A 19750-nucleotide genomic window follows, 5' to 3' on the forward strand; every position below is an offset into this window, starting at 1 on the left:
TAATCGAGAAAAAATAACAACTCTATAGTTAAATATTTGGAAATTTATAAAGAATCGGAGTCAGTAATTGTATCAGAATCCAGAATTTAGTATGGAATCTGTAATTGTATCAGAATTGGGAAAAATATTGGAATCGTCCCATCACTAATATGAAATAAAGTATTTTGAAATTGGGTGTTAATCAAAAAAAAAAAAAGAAATCCATAAAAATAGCGTTTTTTGTTTTGTTATAATTTATTTGTTATAATTTCAACTATTCAAAAATATAATGGGCATTACATATATTAAGGTGAATATCTGAGTATTTAAGAAAACATTTTCTTTAAACTCTTCCCATTTTTTCCTTCATATTTCCTGTGGAGCTCTTTAATGGTGAACATATTTCTATGAGTAAACTGCCAGCAAGACATTGCAATAGCCTTTTGTCTTGTGGAACTCATTCCTCATTTAAATGCAATCAACAAAATACAATTAAATTCAACAAATTTATTGTAACGTAAATAGAAAATGGACCATGGGTTTAACTTCAGCAGCCTGGTTATTTTGTCCTTTAGTCCTCACATTGCATGAGCAATGTTTCTGATAAAGGGGGAAGAATTGTCGTTTCCTGGCTCAGAATATATCCATGTAACACTTATCATTGCCTAGTTTTTGGCTTTGAAGTAGTATATTTTTTAGTTTTTTATGTATGTAGATTCGTTTTCATATTCCATGTCCAAACAATGCAACTAACTATGCAAATAATTTCTCCCAATATAAAATTAAAAAAAAAAAATCCTGAATGCTGAAAACAGTCAATGCGTAACAGAGCACGGATGGTAGCTGCATGCAAATGCTGAGTCATATGCAAAATGACGTCACGGTAAGGAAAAAGAAAAAGACTATAAAAAGAATGTGTGCACAGGTCGATGAGTACGTTAGAGAAGACGATCACATTCGGGGCATGGGTGACGCCACAGCTGTAACGAGGAGTCACAGGCAGTGGGAGAATAAAGAATAAAGGTCTTTCTTTAAAATCTGAAACAACACGTTGAAGTTCTTTCCTATTCCTTTTGTCCTTTGCGACCGAGTCAACAATGTGTTGAGTCCCGAGTGTCTAAATGCGTGTGTAAACATATATGTACTACGTTACAAAGGTAACCAGGTGAAACTGAGTAACAATAGATAAAAAATGGCATCAAGGCAAAAGACAAGTAGACGTAGAGATAGAGCATGTTAATATGAATTTAATGGGGATAAGACTGTAGAGTTAGGGGTGATTAGATACTTATCAGAGATAGCTATTCTTTAGTAGTATCGCTGCATCTGTAGCTTGTTTTAGATTTAAAAAAGATTCCAGTTAAAACAATTTATATTAACTTTATTTAACAATTTCATTAATATAGGAACACGATAATATTTAAAAAAAAGTTGATTCAGCCAGTACTATAGAAGAAGAACAGAACTTTTTTATAGTTAACTGCGTGAAGCGTCCTTACTGGTGAATGCCGATGAGGCTGGTCAGGCAATCTTTCATACCTATTGTGCAATGGCTTATCGCTCTACCTTCTGGCTTTGTGTCACATCTTCCGGGGTGGGAGGGAGGTAAAAACAGCCGATGACAAACATTTTTTCTTAATCTGGTATAATCAATTGTAAAAAAATTGAATAAACATCTTTTTTAAAGTTTGGATCAAAAATTAAAAAAAAAAGAAAAGCAGCTTTCTTACCTTTTTCCCATACTGATTAGATGTTTCATGAAAAGTTTTACTATTCAACATTTCGTCACAGAAAGCTGTGTGTGAGAAAATATATAAAAATAATATATATAGTAAATGTTTATTTAGATGGACATTTGTTTAGGTCATTTGCGAGCACCAACCCCTTTGAGCGAGTCGGTAAAACTGTTGACTATCTATAGGTTCAATCCCTGGCTAGGGAAAGGTGCTAGCCTAGCCGCACTGATGAGTTGTGATACAATGAAACATTACTGTATGTGGGTGACTATATATATAAGTGAGTCTGTATGTGTCTGAGGACACTTCTTAACCTATAGTCTCAACGAAATTTTGATCTACAGACTTGGAATTTGGTATATAGGGTATTCAGACATTTGAAAAACTTTTTAATCGGTTTTCATTTGGAAAAAAAGGCTGCTAAGGGGTCAAAATTGACAAATTGGTATGTGGGAGGGGGTCATCGGATTTTATTTGTTTGTCAACTGTTTCATGAATACTTATGCGTGAATTGATTACATAACAGATTACTTATGTTAAGAATAAATAGGTTTAAAAACATTTTTTTTTACTTATGAGGTGAACGGTTTAGAAAAAATATAATTTAAGGTAAATGCCGGGCAATGCCAGGTAGAAAGTATTTATCCAATTACCTATCTACCTATCTATCCGTCTAGCAGAGTAAATAACAGAGATTGAATCGTGGGAAACAATAAGTTGAACGAGCATGCAGGTGCAGAAAGGGTCAAAAGGTCATGTTGTGACATGTATCAAACTTGGTTGACCAGTCAGTTTTCACCGGAAGTATCCAAATGGGGATAGGATGTGATGCCTCAAGGGTTTCGGTTTGAATAAGCTGAGTTATGTTTAGTGAGTTGGTTTTGAGGAAACAAGATAGGTTAAACAGGTCTCCCCACAAAGGGGCAATGGTTTCTAAATGGATTCAGAGAAGCCAAGATTCACTCTAGTTCTGCTGTGACAAGATGCCCGAGGAGTGAATAAAATATATAAAAACACTCATTCATCTTAGGTCCCTGTTTTGAAGCGTTTACTTTAAACAGGTTCCAGCTCCCCCAAAGATGGTTGACGAATCCCCCAGAAGCGAGTAGCAGAAACAGGTATATTGTCATGTTACATGTAGTATATGTTCTGACACACATGTACCTACAAACACTGGATGAGTCACGGGCTATTAAGCCATTAAGGATACAAGGACAATAGTCTGTTAAATAATACATGATTAGATAACACACACATTTTTATAACAATAATACTCGCATTACGTTTAATCTCTACAGTATTTCTGTTTATAATAAATAAGAATTCTGCATTAATTAAAATAATATTTATACATATTTTATGGCTGGGCAACGATGGCTTACTTGTGTGTTTGTATACACATTTATATATATATATATATATATATATATATATATATATTAGTGATGGAATGATTCCAAAATTTTTACCGATTCTGTTGTAAATTTCTGATTCTGATTCTTTTAAAATTTGTAAATATTTAATTAGAGATTTGTTGTTTTATTTTGGAAATTTTCAAATCATTACATAAACCCCCAGGAAATTTTTGTGTATATTTTTTATAAAATGCTTTCCTTGTAATTGATTGTAAATTGTAAGACAACAAAAGAGTTATTTTGATTTAAAACAAAGCCAAATTGTATCAGTTCGTCGTTAGTGTACAACATGCTACATGAAAGTTTTCATAGACAGTTGGATATATTCAACGATTGATAGGCAAAATGAGAATTCTGTGCCTTCTCTCTATGAATGAAGTTAAGGTTTATTTTAATTATAAAAATTTGTTAGACTTGCTTTGTCATACATCGACTTCATCTCCGTTATTGGATTTAAAAAATAATAAACATGTTTTTTTACATGTACTTTTATGTTTATTCGCTGGATAAAAATGTAAAAATAAGGTTCTTTTTTATTTGTAGAAATTCGTTTTTATGACAGAATGAAATTTGGTGCACTGCTGTACTTTTTGGTGAACCAAAATTGTGTATTGAAATTTGGCGTGCCAAAAAAAGAATTACCCGACAGTGTAGGAAGAGAATAGTAAAGAAAGCTGGTCTCATGTCAAGAATGATTTTCTTTTTTTTTTTTTTTTTTTTTTTTTACACGGTGGTCACCACTTATCAAGGCCCGGAAGCCACTCAGGGATAAGGGTTATTGCAAGTACAGTACGTTAGTGTGGAGATTTAATGAAGTGTTTACTTAAGAGGGCGGTTCATTAGGAATTTGTTAACGTTGGACTTGAAGGCTTGTAGTCAGGTGGGAAGCAGGCAGACAGAACAGAGTTCCACAGGCGTGCAGTTCTAAGAAAGAAGCTTTGTTCATGGAATCTACGTTTTGATTTAGGCACAGATAAAGAGTGGGGGAAAATTTCTACATAATAACGTATTATTTAGAAAAGCATTTTTGACCTTAGGAGGGATTTCTGTTAACTATTCTTTACCTTCCCTCGTTGAAAAAATGTTCATATTTTCTCCTCGCAATTATACACATTTGGTCGATTATCAGATTGATTTGTGTTACTGTAAAAAAAAAAAAAAAAAAAAAATTACACATACTACTACTACTACTACTACTACTACTAATAATAATAATAATAGCAGCAGCAGCAAATATTTTAATCTCTTTAGCTAAATCACTTCCCCAAAATGAGATTCTATATTTTTAAATTAAATTTTAAAATTAAAAGAAACAAAAAAACAATTATTTTAAAATTTCGCCTAGAAAAACAGTTTTGCACATGAAATTAATATAAAATAAAACTCATTTACAGTTCATTCTTGCTTAATCGCTCAAAAATCGAAAATTAAACAAAATACTCATACAGCATAACATTTTCGATCAATTGTTAACATTTATTTGCATGTTTCTACGAGAGTTTGTTTAATTTTCAATTTTGAGCGATTATCAATCATCCTTTTGTTATTGAGCAGCCATTTTTTAAACTCAAAGGAGACACTAAGTTTGTTTTGAACCAAAAACACACTTTAAAAGAAGTTTAATCATAAATAAATTTATTGAGGTATGTAGACGAGTCTTACTTTTGGTAACATTTATTTGTTGCATATTTGTTTATCATTTCTTTTCTTTTTCTTTTAATTACAGTATAACTGTCCCAATCCCATTCTTCTTTTTGATGTACGTGTATAAGTTTAAAAGTAGATATAATTCACTGTTTAATTAAGAAAATTTTCAGTATGTTTTCTCTTTAAGTATCTTATCCAAGATTTTCATAAACTCATTGGAGATTTATATGTATATTTTACATTTGCGTCCAAAGAGAAGTGCCATAAAACTTTAATTATTTCAGAAGAAGCCGATGTCAGATACCGCCAATGTACAGCTGGCGCCAACGAAATTTAAAAACTCCGTTCAGAGCAATTAAAACCTTTCAATAATCAAGTGAACTCCTTCGGATGGGAACATATAGACATTTAGTGAATAATAGATGCGAACAATTTATGAAGGGAGTAAACAGATTATCTCTCGACAAATAACCAATAAATAAAATAAATTAAACGCTGTGGATCCATGTTAAATCTGTAAATGATATAACCCATTCTGTGGCCCTTCTCAGTCTTATTTTGTAAATGAACAATTTCTAATAAAAACAAATTGTGCTGGTTTCATTTTTTATTGTAAAAAAAAAAAAAAAAAAAAAAAAAAATAATTAAAAAATTCTGATTCCAATACTTAAAAAGTTCCAATGTTTCCAATTCCCGATTCCGATTAATCGTCCCAATACTAATATATATATATACATACTAGCAGGCTGCCCAACATTGCCTGGTCGTAAAATACGGTTAAATATGATATTTTGATTAGTGCAGATTTCATATTTATTATTATATTATATTGGACCCAATATATAGTAACGATTTTAAAAGTTAAAAAAAAAAATGACTTACGTGCCACCACCGAGATTCGAAACCAAAACGTTTAGCTTACAATTTACATTTTCCTTTGATGTTAATGCACGAGCTATGAAGACATGTTTGCTGCAAGGCTAAAAATTAAAACATGAACCAATAGCTATTACGCATACATATTCATAACGCTGTCGTTCGACCTTCACCTGGCAAATTTAATTTTTAAATTTTCACACATTTGCACAGATTTTCCCTGGCTAAAACCGAATTATAAAGTTTTGCATGGGTTTGAATACCCTGTATATTAAGTTTCATGTCGGTAGACCAAAAACTGACAGAGGAGTTTGGTAGCAAAATTTTTTAAACAAATATGTATATGCATACATAAATATATATAGAAAGAGTTTATTATAAGCTTTCTATGCAAATATTACACAAGCATAAATCATTTTTTAAACAAATATATATATGCATACATAATCATTTAGAATATCTCATGAATATAATTACACATAATTAAAGATGATCATCACATGAGAAAATCAAAAAAACTAATAAGGAATTAAGATGAATGTTTAAAAGAATATGCAAATTAGATACATCTTTTGCTGATGCATATATAGTTTGCAGATATATATAAAAAATTATCTTTTTTAATAAATAGAAAAAAAGGAGTGTTTTAATATGAATATCAATAGATAAAAGACCCAAATTTATAGAAGTATTATATATATATATATATATATATATATATATATATATATATATATATATATAGGTAGATATATAGATATGATTGTTAAGCTGGATTAAATCTAACAATATGAAAATAGAATGGAGGTGGAAAGACCTGAATACTCCAGTATTGAGTATTTAGGTCCTTCCACCTCCATTCTATTTTCATTCTCTCTCTCTCTCTCTATATATATATATATATATATATATATATATATATATATATATATATATAGAGAGAGAGAGAGAGAGAGAGAGAGAGAGAGAGAGCGACCGAGGGGACGAGTGTTTTTTTTGTTTTTTTTTGTTTTTGAGGTGGCAAATTTTAAAATATATCACAGAAAAATATTTTTATTATACAAATATGCGGTTTATTCCTAAGATTAAATTTGGTATTCATAATTTAAATACAATTACAGGTACATGACGCCTACGGCTCACGTGAGGTCCAATTTTCACAAACTCTATGCATTAAATTAGGTTGTATTTCTGCAATAACGTGTTGAATGCTGTCTTCCATATAGTCTATTGTATCTGGTTTATCAGCATAGACATGGGACTACGCATATCTCTAAAAAAAAGATAAAAAATAAAAAATAATAATACGCTAAGAAACAAATTTGCCAATTCACAGGTCCAATTTGTGAAATTATTCGTTCATCAAATGTTTCTCACTCTAACTTGATCATATCATTTTAATTTGCAAATGCTGCTTGGATGTCAATCTCTTCATGGAGACTCGCCAAACCAAACTTAACTCAAAATAACTGATAGTTGTCAAATGTACAACTAAAGAATAAAAGATTGTTAATTTAAAGGTTGTTGCTTTTAAAATAACACTCTGTATATAAATTTCATTTTATATATATATATCTATGTCCAAATGACCTACATCTAAAATTAATAAATGTTAGAGACTTCTCTAGAAGAGGGTGCAAGTGGACGCTGCTATTAATAAATGGTACAGGGTTTTTTCAGTTCTTTAGATAGGGTTGCAGTTTTTTCAGTTCTAAAGATAGGATGCACAGTTTTTTTTTCAGCTCTTTAGATTGGGGGTGCATTTTTTTTTTCAGTCTCTTTAGATAGATGGTGCAGTTTTTTCAGTTCTTTACATAGGAGGTACAGTTTTTTTTAGTCCTTTAGATAGATAGTGCAAGTTTGACAAATTATTTAGTTAGAGGAGAAATGCTTGTTTTATCTTTAGATAAATGATTGGGAAGAATGCTTACCGTCCATATCAACTGAATCGTTTGATTTTTGGTTCACAGACCCATTATAATTACCCTCTGCCACACAGCCTCTCATGCAGCCCTTCGTGTCTGTATCACAACGTTTAGCACCACATTCATGTAATATATACAGAATCTCTCCACTGTAAAATAGAATAGAAAAGAATATTAATGCAATGAACAAAGTAAAAAAATAAAGCACCAACAAAGCTGAACAGATTGTTTTCGTTGTTGCTTGTATTTTCAGCCCTTTTTAATTATATAACGAATGAGCACTCTAACTATTCTAAATGATTCATTTATTGGTTTGAGTCGTCTATTTTATTGTATCATTCAACCACGGTAGTGGTTGAATATATGCTTAAGTCCGAAATTGAATGAATCGAGACACATTCAAACACCCACCACTAATTCCGTTCGCAACCAAATCTCAAACAGGTTATATAGTTGGATAGAACACCTCATTAGCTACATTTTGAAAAAATTTTTTCGAAAATTGGTTCAGTAGAAAAAAGTTACAAAATATGTGGGTTCACAAACAGGAGAGTAAGTACATACATAAGTGACTAACGCTTTTTTTTTATTTTTCATAACTTTTTTTTGTATATAAATATTTTTGACTGCGATTTTGCCAATATGACATGCTAGCGTAACGAGTACCGGGGGTTGGTGGAAAGATTTTAGGTTCAATCCCGTGTATCGGTTTTTTTTATAATTAAAAAACCGAACTTTTTTTTAATAATTTTTTTTTAACTCTCCTTATGATTTTATAGCAAAAAATGGTGAATTTATCGATTAAAAATATTAGTGAATTCTATGATATACATATTCTTTGAATGGACTCAAATTTTTCGTTATCACATTTGATGAAAAATGTAGTCATTTCATAACAACTACTATGATTCGAAATTAAATTGAAAATGTTATATGTTACCGTAACGGGTATAGAGCCGGGGTTGGTCGAAAGATTTTAGGTTCAATCCCGTGTAATGGTTTTTTTTTTTAATTAAAAACTGATGAAAATCGAACTATTAATATGCTAATAATTTTCCGGTTCCAAGTTATTATTATAACTACTACTCTTAGAGCTGCTGCTGCTGTGAGATCGTGTCTTGTCCATATTATCATCAGCAGCAGTGAACCTGCTTGCCTAGTTTCGGAAGTAAATAAGTCGAATAATACATGTGAACTTAAAAGACTAAAAAGAAGAAAATACTAGTGAGAGTGGCAGAGACAATCAGAAGAAACCAGAAAAAAAAAATGGATAAAATAAAAGGTTTAGTTTTTATTTTATTTTAGTAGAAGAAATGAAAGAAAAAACAACACAACTTTATTTAAACTGACTCGGAAATACTGAAAATAGTTTAAAGATTTTTAAAGGTAAATTAAAAAAAAAAAAAGGATAAAAGCAGACGTTACTTTAAATGTCGATGACAATGAAACTTGGATAAAATAAAAGGTTTAGTTTTTATTTTATTTTATTAGAAGAAATGAAAGAAAAAACAACACAACTTTATTTAAACTTACTAGGAAATGGTGCCAGCTCATGACTGGTGTTTGGTGTTGTATCCGACGATACCTGTATGGTGAAGACTTCTGCCTGGACGACCGTCCTCAGTTTACCAAGATAATAAGATTTTTGACAGGTGAGGTGGTTTGAGTATTCTATATAAACACTCACACCAATCCTATCATTCATTTTAGATCCATCAGTAGTGGTAGTTCCTTCCTAGCCTCATTATACAAATCCACGTGACTCTTTGTTTTTCCAGTAGTCCCAACAGATCTTGACCACCACAGACCCATGAGATCTGTTCTATAGGATCCCCGTATCGCTTCTGCCTTCAGGAATTCTTTAATCGGAGGGATATTCAACAGCATCTCCAATGCTCCAGTAGGTGTGCTCGGATATGCTGAAGAAGTCATTAAACAAGCAAGTCTTTGTACCTTCTGGAGTTTCTTCCTCAAGTACAGTTTCTCTGTCCCGCGGATCCAGGAAACACATGCATACAACAAAATGGGACATACCATAGCAATGTATATCCACCTCATTACATGCGGGTTAACTGCCCAGGTTTTCCCCACAATTTGTTTGCATTGCATAAGGGCTGCAGTCGCCTTGGAGGAAATCTTTTCTATGTGGCTTTTCCTGGTTAGCTTACTGTCCAGAATTACCCCTAACAGCCTTGCCTCCTGCGAAAGTTTCAATTTCTGTCCACTCAGAAAAAGGTCACCAAGTTGGCAATTCCTTTTATATGTAAACAAGACCATTTCTGTTTTACGGCTACTGAATTCTAATTCATTTCGATTAGACCATTTATTAGGAATATTTAATGCCATTTTGGCAATGCGTCTGACCAATGATGCTTTTGAATCCGCGACCAGCACTGCGATGTCATCAGCATCAGCCTGGGCATAAATATTCCTATTTTTAAACTCCTTTAAAAGAGGATTCAGCATACAGTTCCATAGTAAAGGTGATAAAATCCCACTTTGGGGGTTTCATTTAACTACTTCCCTTTTAACAGTTGCCCTCAGTAGTTCTACTTGAACTGTTCTGTGCCTCACCATATACTCAATCCATCGGATGAGTACTGGTGGCACATTGAGTTCTCGTAGCGACGAACATACTACTGAAGGGTATGTTGTCAAAAGCTCCAACGATATCTAAAAAGACACCGAGTGCCATCTTCTTTTTTGTTAGTTTACGCTCTATACAGATCACGAATTCATGAACTGCAGTCTCGGTAGAGACCCTGGCTCGGAACTACTGTGATTGAATGATAAATATTGCATAAATGTGTGTTTGAGAGCTAATTTTTTTTAACAATCATTAATAAATATTATAAATTCATATATTGATACAATAGCAATGCCTGGAAAAATCATGGATTATATGGAAAAATGCGCGCATGAAAAGTAATATTCTTAAGATTTTATTAAACCTGGAAAAGTAAAGAACAAGAAATTCAACCTGGAAAAGTAAAGAACAAGATATTCTAGTAAAGTAAAAAATAAGAATTTTTTAGACTTAAAATATTGCAGCTAAAAATAAAATTTGAATATTGATAAATATTTTATTTATTATTTGCATATGTTGTTGTTTATTGTTGAGTTAGAAAGGGTGTCAGTCGCTGGATTGAACTTATTTCTCCCCTATTATTTGCATATATTTATGTAGTGAAAATTGTTTGATTAAAATTAATTCGTTAGTTAGTTAGTAGATAGAATTAATAATTTTATAATTTACATAAAAATGAATTAAATGATCCTAATTATGATATAATAAAATTATTAACTTTTATGTAAATAATAAAATTATTAATTCCATCTACTAACTAACTAACTAATGAATTAATTTTATTCAAGCAATTTTCACTTCATAAATATATGCAAATAATAGGGGGGAAATAAGTTCAATCCAGCGACTGACACCCTTTCTAACTCAACAATAAACAACAACATATGCAAATAATAAATAAAATATTTATCAATATTCAAATTTTATTTTTAGCTGCAATATGTTAAGTCTAAAAGATTCTTATTTTTTACTTTACTAGAATATATGTTCTTTACTTTTCCAGGTTGAATTTCTTGTCCTTTACTTTTCCAGGTTTAATAAAATCTTAAAAATATTACTTTTCATGCGCGCATTTTTCCATATAATATATATATGTATTTTACTGTATATATGTGTGTGTGCATTTTACTGTATATATATGTATTTTACTGTATATATATATATATATATATATATATATATATATATATATATATATATATATATGTGTGTGTGTGTGTGTATTTTACTGTATATATATGTATTTTACTATATATATGTGTGTGTGTGTATTTTACTATATATATATATATACATATATATATGTGTGTGTGTGTATTTTACTGTATATACACCATTTTCAGGATTATTTTAATACAGAATCATAACATTTATTGTAAACCATTCATTTGTTGATTTTTTTGGTTTAGTGGCATATCAACCTTTTTGGAGGTTATTTGATGCCAAAGAGAAAGTTTTAATCTCTGGTGTTGGTTTCAAACTCTGGCAAGATTAAGAATATTTTTTATTAGTTCATCTCTGACTATTTATAAGAAATTATTTATACAGCTAAACAAGATTAAAATGTGCTTACCTTTTTGGAGATGAAGATGTTGAAGCGATATGACGAGCAGACTGTCGTTTCTGATTAAGTTGATTTACGTCTGATCCAAAAATTACTAGCGCTCGAACTAGATCAATATTTCCACTCTGTAAAAATAAAAATAAAATCCTTTAAATGGAACCCATAATAAAATATAATACAACTAGTACACACACACACATTATATATAGGTGTGTATATATATATATATATATATATATATATATATATATATATATATATATATATGGGACATAACTTTATTAGAATTTCAAAATTCTAAAATGATGAAAAAGAAATGGACCATATTCAGATGTTATAAAATAAATAAGTCGATTTAAAAAAAAAATTTTTTTTTTTAATCACGAATTGTAATAAAACCCGAAGCGCTTTTCATCAGACAAACTTTTCAAAGATATATATCTGAAAGAAGGAACAAACTTTTCCTTTTGTTTTTTGTTTTTTTGTAGAAATATTTATACGAAACTTATATTTTTATGGGTTTTTTTTTTCTATCCCTTTCGTATAAGTATTTCTAGAAAAAAAGAAAAAGAAAAGAAGTTTGATCCTTTGAAAAGTTTGTCAGACGAAAAGTGCTTCGGGTTTTATTACAATTTGTGATTTTTTTTAATCGACTTATTTACTTTATAACATCTGAATATATATATATATATATATATATATATATATATATATATATATATATATATATATATATATATAGCCCCCTCCCCAAATGTGAGCGATCGTTCAAATCTAAGGAAGACTACTTCCCCGATCCGAGGAAACAATTGACACCAAATTTAATTATTATTAAAATTAGCAAAAATGGCCATTATATATATATATCACTGTAAATAAATGTATTATAACTGCAGAATTATAACTAAGGCAATCAACTATGCAATGTTAACGACTTATGCTCGTGTGAGCACTCTAGATTGGTGCCCGGAAAACTCGTCCCAGGAAAACTCGTCTCCGGAAAACTCGTCCCCTTTCGCTAGGTAGGAAAACTGGTCCCTTATTGAATAAATATCGATTGAAAACACATTTTATGATCGTTCTTGAAGGAGATATTGTTTTTTTTTAAATAGACTATAGCCCCCCCCCATAATATTTAAAAAAAAATATTTTTACTTGTTTAATGTTTTTTTTTTTTTTTTAAAATAAAATCGATTTTCTAAGTGTCCGTTTTCTACCTAACTGGCTAAGTTCTTAGTGGTTTCACTTATTTTAAAGCGTGGGTTTGTATTACTGTACACATAGATTCGAAAAAGTAGTTAAAAAACAAATATATAACAAAAAAATGTTATCAAAGGCAAGATAAGTTACTTTTCTACCAAACTGGATATAATTATCATGTTTTTTTTTTCAATTTAACATGTTTATTCAGCTCGAAAAACATGCAGTGTTTACCGATGTATTGGAAAATTCAAAATGGCGGCCGACTCTCTCTTAAACACGGTAAGTTCGGGAAAAGGTGTTATAAATAATAAACTAGACAAAATACTATTAAAAAAAACACCGAATATATGTCAACCTACGTCACGGTAATATATATTGAGCGAATTTCTAACAGTATTTTGTCTAATTTATTATTTATAACACCTTTTCCCGAACTTACCGTGTTTAAGAGAGAGTTGGCCGCCATTTTGAATTTTCCAATACATCGGTAAACGCTGCATGTTTTTCGAGCTGAATAAACATGTTAAATTGAAAAAAAACACGATAATTATATCCAGTTTGGTAGAAAAGTAACTTATCTTGCCTTTGATAACATTTATTTGTTATATATTTGTTTTTTTCACTACTTTTTCGAATTTATGTGTACAGTAATACAAACCCAAATTTTAATATTTTTTAAAATATAATTTAGAGAGGGGGGGGGGTTAAAACTATATCTCCCTCCGAAAAACAACCAACAAAAAATGAAATTAAAAAGATTCTTGATAAACGATAGCGGAGTTTTCAATAAAATTTATTAATAAATTTATTTAGTGATAACTTTTTCTCTGAATGATTGATTTTAGAATTTTGAAGTAAAAATTTAAAAAATTAAAAATGAGTTAACGAGAGATTGTTATGGCATCTCTCTCGCCAAAAAAATATTTCGCTTTTAATTTATTAGTTAATTTTTGCAAAATTTGACAGGACGACAATAAATGTGGATAATTGATAGAATTATAATTTTAAATAACGCATGAGTGCATTTGGTATGAGAGAAAACGAAAACATAACAACAAAAAACTATCATAATTAAAAAACCAAAACAAAAAAGTAACGCTCCCAGATTTTAATTTTTTTGTTTTGTTTTTTATTATTGTTTTTATGACCCCAAAAAACATCGTTAAAATAAGAACCAAAAAAATTGTAATTAACTTTGTATGAACATAATAAACGCTTTAAAATAAGTGAAACCACTAAGAACTTAGCCAGTTAGGTAGAAAACGGACAATCGATTTTATTTTTAAAAAAAAAAAAAAAAAACGTTAAACAAATAAAAATATTTTTTTTAAAATATTATGGGGGGGGGCTATAGTCTATTTTAAAAAGCAATATCTTCTTCAAGAACGATCATAAAATGTGTTTTCAATCGATATTTATTCAATAAGGGACCAGTTTTCCTACCTAGCGAAAGGAGACGAGTTTTCCTAAATTCCTCTAGATTACCTAATGCACTCGCCTGAATTCAGCATTTAATAGTTCTTAGTTCCCTTTATTCCTGTGGCAATTGTTTGGTGGCCGCGAGATAGAGGTTCAACAAATGGAGCAAAAGGTGGCTTCCTGGCTGGGTTCAAATCTCATGACCAGTAGGAATCTACACTGATGATTGAGTAAGCATGAAACACTAGTGTCTGTAGGTAAAAATGAATAATTATTATCTGAGATATATATATATATATATATATATATATATATATATATATCTCAGATAATAATAATAATAATATATATATATATATATATATCTCAGATAATAATAATAATATATATATATATATATATATATATATCTCAGATAATAATAATAATAATATATATATATATATATATATATATATATATATATATATATATATATATACTGTAAATTTATATTCCAATTACTTCCAATATTCCAATACTGAAAAAAGTTCATTCACAATCATATTTATTTTTTATATTCATTTATTTATTTTAACATAGACGAATTTTAATATTTACTTTTTTCCATAAGCGTCTTACACGTGTTTCATTGTACTTATAGCCGATACTGAATCACAAAAAAAAAAAATCATCAGATTATAGATAGGTGGAATAAAAAGAAGAAAAAAAAATGGAAAAAGTTTGCTTCAAGAAAAGAAAAAACAAATTCCAAAAATTCAAAAACATTTACTAAGAAATGATATCCAAGGAAAAATATGTCTACAATGCAAGTATAGTCAATCGCATGCGGAAAACATTTCACAGTGCCATTTGGAATTCAGTATATAGGTTTTTGAAGGCGATAGTACATTTTCATTGAACTTATTATTTTTAACAATTCTGACCTTAAAAAGTATAGTCACACAAATATATATATATATATATATATATATATATATTGTTACATATAGGTAAAACAAGCTATAATATTAAAAGCCATTTAAGGCTCTTTTCCAAACAAGCAGATGAAAATGTTTCATCATTTTCATTTTTAGAATGACAGTTTGTGAGAGGCCCCATTTCCCGAACGGACACTCAGAAGGAATCATTTCATAAAGTCTATTTTTAGATCACAGTGTGCAAGGAAATATTTCATCAGATCCGTTTTGGTTGGACAGTGTAAAGTGGTTTTATGATGGGAAGAAGTGAAAGACCCATCGCTGCTTGCCAGGAGTCCTTCCCCTAACCATATTTCGTTTCAGCAAGAAAAGGTTAGTTAACCAGCGGCTGTCGTTGAGGTCGGTTAGCAGACTCAAATGCGAAAAGAGAGAGAGAAAGAAAACAGGAATTAAATGGATCGAACAGAAGAATAAGGAAAAGAAAGAAAATCCCCCCTCTGCCGAGGAAGAAGCCAGGAATAAAAGCGACTCGTCACAAACTTGGATATTAAACAATCTCCTGTCACCGCCGAAATACCCGAAGACTGTATTGCACCGACTCGTTCAACAAGACTTATATTCTATTGTTTCATCGAACTTTCATCTGGATTACCCCCTCTATGTCACACGTCGATCGTGTAAGTTGAACTTTCTTTTGCACACTGTTTTTTCGATGTTAAAATGAAACTGTTTTTCTTCCTTTGTTCGTTTTGGCATAAGCCAGACTCCCCTCCCCTTATTTGCATCTCACTATTCTTTTTTTGTTGTTGTTATTGTTTGTATTATATTTTCCCACATCATTTGCTGTTAAATAAATATCTATTTTTATATTTACACTTTGGTCGTTTTGCGTTGTCTCTCTCGCATGCTTGTTCTGTTTATTTTTCTATACACGAGTTCTGAACAGGAGAAAACCCCTCCCCCGTGTTCTGCTGTTAATTTGGAACCCAGGGACCTTACGAGCCATATCCCGGATTATTTTTATTGTTATTTTTTTTTTTTTTTATCATTGTCACGCATGCACTATTGTCGTCCCCAACAAACGCCGAGTGTGAAAAGATATACACACACACACACACACACACACACACACACACACACACACACACACACACACACACACACACACACACATAATCGCGTTGACACACCGGTTCTCATCAGATCACCGAAGTTAAGCAACGTTGAGCCTGGTAAGTGCCAGATGGGTGATTATTTGGGAATAGTAGGCGCTGTATGTGCTCTCTGCTTATCTTGGCATTTGTTTCCAGTTGTCCTGTAAATACACTTCACTTGCCACTGGTATTTAACAATGTCGGCTCAGGAGAGGTGTGATTGAAGATTGCGCACCTCCTGGCAAAAAAAAAAAAAAAAAAATTTATGTGCAGGCACCCCTTCGTGGGTATTCATAGTCTGTCAAAGACTGAAGGAACTTGTTATATTTCGCCATCTGTGGCCCATCAGCATGACTGAATCTAGCAAGATTGGAAACTGGAGCTCTAGTAACTGAGGTTCAACACTGTTATTATTGAGCCACAAAAACTTGCTATTTTTTTTTTTTTTTTTGCAGTATTGACAATTGAACGTATTCAAATATCTTTTTATGGGGGAAGCATTACCAAAACACACGCACACACACACACACATATATATATATATATATATATATATATATATATATATATATATATATATATAAGTAATAATTCTTTCTTCAAACTTCTCAGCTGAACATTCACGGACAATATGAACTGAAACACAAATACCTTAATGACATTGTGAAAGCTGCTGCAAAGAATGTGGGTTCCCTCTACCATGCTAGAAGGCTACTCACACCTAAGAGTATCCACCATTCGCCCATGCATGGAATATTGTTGCCACATCTGGGCTGGTGTATCTACCAATAGTCTCTCTCTTGAATAGGGTCCCAAAAAAAAGAGTTTTCAATCTAATAGATCCCACTTTGTCAACTAAGGTCCAACCCCTGCCCCATCACCGCAATGTCGCACCTCTGTGCCTTTTTTACAAGTATTTTAATGGAATGTGCTCTGATGAACTCGTTGCACTTGTGTCCCTTGACGTACACATCCCCAACAAACCCTCTTAGCAACAAAATCACACCCCTTCACTGTTGAGGTCCTTAAATGCCAAAAAGCTTTCTACTCTAATAGTTTCTTCCCTCAAACAGCTAGACTTTGGAATTCCCTTCCTGCTACTTGCTTCCCTGACTGTACTGATATGCAGAAGTTCAAATGTAAAGTACCTACTTTACTATGCCTCCTATTTACTATGCCTCCCCACGGGACAGAGTTAGACACCAGGGTCGTTTTTTAATGTGGAGAAAAGGTACAAAAATAAAAAAAATTGTCTCAGTCGTGAAGGACTGATCCTCCACCGAAAGAGAACAAGAAATGGAAGTGCAGCTGCAGCATCTGAAGAACAGATGGTATTTATTTGCTCCCCCACTGAGCAAATTAGGCACAAGGCCGATTTTTAATGTGAGGAGTGAAAGGGAAATGGGGACCAACTCCCCGGGGAGTAGGGGAGCTGGATAGTGACAATTGGCATGAAGGGGTTCCCCCACACTGACCAAGGTCTTACATGTGGGGTTTCCCCCACATACGGTCCTTGCTCGCAGTATCTGCCGGAACAGATGGTATTTATTTGCTCCCCCACTGAGCAAATTAGGCACAAGGCCGATTTTTAATGTGAGGAGTGAAGGGAGGGGGAAGGGAAAAAGGGGACCAGCTCCCGAGAGATGGGAAATGGGAGATGGTTAAAGGTCAGGCATGTAGGGTTGCCCCCACATCTGGTCTTTGCTAGTCATAGCTGGTCTTTGCTAGTCATAGCTTGCAGCATCTGCCGGAACAGATGGTATTTATTTGCTCCCCCACCGAGCAAATTAGGCACAAGGCCGATTTTTAATGTGAGGAGTGAAGGGAGGGGGAAGGGAAAAAGGGGACCAGCTCCCGAGAGGTGGGAAATGGGAGCTGGTTAAAGGTCAGGCAGTGGGGTTGCCCCCACATCTGGTCTTTGCTAGTCATAGCTAGTCCTAGCTTGCAGCATCTGCCGGAACAGATGGTATTTATTTGCTCCCCCACTGAGCAAATTAGGCACAAGGCCGATTTTTAAAGTGAGGAGTGAAGGGGAAATGGGGACCAACTCCCCGGGAAGTAGGGGAGCTGGATAGTGACAATTGGTATGAAGGGTTGCCCCTACATTGACCAAGGTCTTATATGTGGGGTTTCCCCCACATATGGTCTTTGCTTGTAGTATCTGCCGGAACAGATGGTATTTATTTGCTCCCCCACCGAGCAAATTAGGCACAAGGCCAATTTTTAATGTGAGGAGTGAAGGGAGGGGGAAGGGAAAAAGGGGACCAGCTCCCGAGAGATGGGAAATGGGAGATGGTTAAAGGTCAGGCATGTAGGGTTGCCCCCACATCTGGTCTTTGCTAGTCATAGCTGGTCTTTGCTAGTCATAGCTTGCAGCATCTGCCGGAACAGATGGTATTTATTTGCTCCCCCACCGAGCAAATTAGGCACAAGGCCAATTTTTAATGTGAGGAGTGAAGGGAGGGGGAAGGGAAAAAGGGGACCAGCTCCCGAGAGGTGGGAAATGGGAGCTGGTTAAAGGTCAGGCATGTGGGGTTGCCCCCACATCTGGTCTTTGCTAGTCATAGCTAGTCCTAGCTTGCAGCATCTGCCGGAACAGATGGTATTTATTTGCTCCCCCACCGAGCAAATTAGGCACAAGGCCGATTTTTAATGTGAGGAGTGAAGGGAGGGGGAAGGGAAAAAGGGGACCAGCTCCCGAGAGGTGGGAAATGGGAGCTGGTTAATGGTCAGGCATGTGGGGTTGCCCCCACATCGGGTCTTTGCTAGTCATAGCTAGTCATAGCTTGCAGCATCTGCCGGAACAGATGGTATTTATTTGCTCCCCCACCGAGCAAATTAGGCACAAGGCCGATTTTTAATGTGAGGAGTGAAGGGGAAATGGGGACCAACTCCCCGGGGAGTAGGGGAGCTGGATAGTGACAATTGGTATGAAGGGTTGCCCCTACATTGACCAAGGTCTTATATGTGGGGTCGCCCCCACATATGGTCTCTGCTTGCAGTATCTGCCGGAACAGATACTACACTTTGATCTTGTTTATATATTTTATTGAGAAAGAAAAAATTGAACATAAAAAACGTACAAAAAATTCAATTACACAAAATTAGGCACAAGGCCCTACAAGAAATTGGGAGGGGGAGGGTACAGGGTCTTTTTGACTATGTAACAGATGAGACTTTGAAGTCTTACTCTTGACTGGCAACATTTACCAAAATACCTCAATCACTCTGTGGATCCTAATCTAACTAATAACCCCAGCGTTCAATGTAAAATTTAACTATGTACAATTTGTATATTCATTTCTGTATGTTGTGTGTGCATTTT

General features: G+C 33.0%; 1 protein-coding gene across 6 annotated transcripts in view; it reads right to left on the bottom strand.

Annotated features, from left to right (window-relative positions):
• LOC145279928 (85/88 kDa calcium-independent phospholipase A2-like) overlaps nucleotides 1-19750 on the bottom strand; it is a 421383-nt gene that overhangs the window by 166723 nt on the left and 234910 nt on the right. For all 6 annotated transcript variants that reach the window (XR_013868488.1, XM_080131502.1, XM_080131500.1 and 3 more), the window contains exons 9-11: nucleotides 11739-11854; nucleotides 7585-7727; nucleotides 1710-1774 (exon numbers count right to left, since the gene is read on the bottom strand). Coding sequence is in view for 5 of the 6 variants with exons in the window: in XM_080131502.1 (XP_079987628.1) it covers nucleotides 1710-1774; nucleotides 7585-7727; nucleotides 11739-11854 (324 nt within the window). In the remaining variant the exon portion in view is untranslated. The remainder of the gene's footprint in view (nucleotides 1-1709; nucleotides 1775-7584; nucleotides 7728-11738; nucleotides 11855-19750) is intronic.

The sequence above is a fragment of the Euprymna scolopes genome, chromosome 7 (genome assembly GCF_053919585.1).
Source record: "Euprymna scolopes isolate OS-2025 chromosome 7, ASM5391958v1, whole genome shotgun sequence".
NCBI lineage: Eukaryota > Metazoa > Mollusca > Cephalopoda > Sepiida > Sepiolidae > Euprymna > Euprymna scolopes.